Source organism: Danio rerio, chromosome 17 (genome assembly GCF_052040795.2).
Source record: "Danio rerio strain M-AB ecotype USA chromosome 17, GRCz13ab, whole genome shotgun sequence".
NCBI lineage: Eukaryota > Metazoa > Chordata > Actinopteri > Cypriniformes > Danionidae > Danio > Danio rerio.
This window is the reverse complement of record NC_141037.1, coordinates 910001-912500: the sequence shown is the minus strand read 5'-3', so window position 1 is coordinate 912500 and position 2500 is coordinate 910001. Positions and strand designations below refer to the sequence as shown.

At 41.3% G+C, this 2500-nt stretch overlaps 1 protein-coding gene across 4 annotated transcripts in view; it reads left to right on the top strand.

Moving 5' to 3' along the window:
* The window catches only part of LOC101884734 (ryanodine receptor 3), a 253838-nt gene that overhangs the window by 165750 nt on the left and 85588 nt on the right, over positions 1-2500 (top strand). For all 4 annotated transcript variants that reach the window (XR_015512842.1, XR_015512843.1, XM_087289686.1 and 1 more), the window contains exon 56: positions 1998-2073. Coding sequence is in view for 2 of the 4 variants with exons in the window: in XM_087289686.1 (XP_087145812.1) it covers positions 1998-2073 (76 nt within the window). In the remaining 2 variants the exon portion in view is untranslated. The remainder of the gene's footprint in view (positions 1-1997; positions 2074-2500) is intronic.

The following is a 2500-nucleotide window of genomic DNA, read 5'->3' as shown; positions in this document are numbered from 1 at the left end:
AAACAGCGCGTGTATGTCTTGAATGTGCCGAAGTGAGACGTCTACTTTAGCCAATCAGAACATTCAGAAACATTCTCGTCCGCGCGGTTTATGAGAGTAAAAGCCTTTGAATATTTTCCCAGATACATTTAGCTGCTAGATGTTAGTCAGATCACGTTTATATGTTCCTTCTTTATGCCAACTGTGTAAATAATTATCGATCAGATGCTTAATTATAAGCCGTTGTTTGTCTCCTTCCTTCAGTTGCTTGACGTGTCGCGTGTGCCCGTGAAGGAGTGAGCGCCAGCACACACACATATCATGAACATCTCGAGATGCGAAAGTGTTTCTCTATATGTTTTCATCAGAGTTGTTCACAATACTGATCCATCCATAGAGTTTGTAATGTAATTAAATGTTTAGAAACAAAAGCGCAGCCGTTTACATCTCATTTTAGGTTAATAATGTCAGAATTTACCGCTATTTTGGAGTGGATGTGTGAATGCTCTTTTCCAGAAAAATTCCGTAACGTCCTCGCCTGTGTGAACAGTGCTTTATTGAACTTACTGATAAAGTCGTTCCGGAAATTTTCCGGATATTTACCAGTATCACTGTGTGAAAGGGGCTATAGTCCCTCCAGCATGTCCTGGGTATTCCCCAAGGCCTCCTCCCAGTGGGACATACCTGGAACACTTACCTAGGTAGGCGTCCAGGAGGCATCAGAAACAGATGCCTGAGCCACCTCAGCTGACTTCTCTGGATGTGGAGGAGCAGCGGCTCAACTCCTAGCTCCTCCCGGGTGACAGAGCTTGGGTGCGCCCTGCCACCCTACAAAGGAAACTCATTTTAGCTGCTTGTATCTGAGATCTTGTCCTTACTGTCATGCCCCAAAGCTCATGACCATAGGTGAGAGTAGGAAGGTTGATTGACCGGTAAATTGAAAGCTTTGCCTTTCGGCTCAGCTCCTTCTTCACCACAACAGACCGGTCCATTACTGGTGCCGCTGAACCGATCCGCCTGTCAATCTCACGCTCCATCCTTCCCTCACTCGTGAACAAAACCCAGACATACTTGAACTCCTCCACTTGGGGTAAGGACTTTCCTCCAACCTTTACATGGCAAACCACCTTTTTCCGGTGGAGCACCATGGCCTCGGACTTGGAGGTGCTGATTCTCATCCCAGCCGTGTCACAGTCTGCAGCAAACCGCCCCAGTGCATGCTGAAGGTCCATGATCGAAGAAGAAGGACATCATCTGCGAATAACAGAGATGAAATCCCATGGCTACGCTTTAAATTCTGTCCATAAAAATGATGAACAGAACTGGTGACAAAGGACAGCCCTGCTGGAGCCCAACATGCCCTGAAAACAAGTCTGACTTATTGTCGACAATGCGAACCAGACCCTACTCTTGTAATAAAGGGCTGTCTCGTCCCTGTATGATCAGAGTTATTCAGCAATAACAAATAAACTTCCACTGAAATATAAATATTACATGTCAGAAACAAATACAAGTATTGTGTAAATACTGTAGAGCTCATTCTTCTAGATGATGATGAGTTAACATTTGATCACACAGTCATACAGTGTTTTGCCAGATGCTGATTAATGCCACGTTTCAGTTAATGGCATCTTATTTGTTAACATTAATAAGCGTTAGACAGCTTTTTGGGCAACACTTTAGTTTAAGTAACAATTCACACTAATAACCACTGGTGTATTACCTGCCTACTATTAAGATGTGAGCACTTATAAAGTATGATCTTATTCTACACCACTAATCTGCCCTAAAACTACCAGCTTAATAACTATTAATAAGCAGATGATTAGTAATTATTGTGCTAGAAATGTAGTTAATGGTTTGTTAATAGCCTGAATTGTACGTAAATTAAAAACATGTGACTGTTTTACTAAGGTGGCGGTATATTTGATCCATTTTCATGAGTAAAGCAGTTTTGGGTTGTGTTTAGCTGCTCTGTGACTGCTCTCTCTGTGTTTGTGTGTGTGTGTGTGTTTCAGTCGATGGTTGAAGTCGTGGCTGAGAATTATCACAACATCTGGGCCAAGAAGAAGAAAAGTGAGCTCTGCGGTCGAGGTGTGTGTGTGTGTGTGTGTGTGTGTTAGGGCTGTTCGATAATAGGAAAAATCATGATGACGCTTATTTTGGTCATAATTTTAATCACGATTATTCAAAACGATTATCAGTTGAAGTCAAAATTATTCGCCCTTCTGTGAATTTATATATATATATATACAGTGTTGGGCAAGCTACTTGAAAAATGTAGTGAGCTAAGCTATTAGCTACTCTACTTAATGTAGCTTAACTACACTAAAGCTACCCCCTTGGGAAATGTAGCAAGCTAAGCTAAAAGCTACAAGGCAAAAGTAGCTTAGCTACATCTAAGCTATTTTTGCAATTTTTATTTTTAAATCGAAGCAACTTAAATCCAAGTCAATCATATATTAGTGATCAATAAAACTTTCAATGAAACATATGAGGCAGAATAGTTGTTCAGTTATTC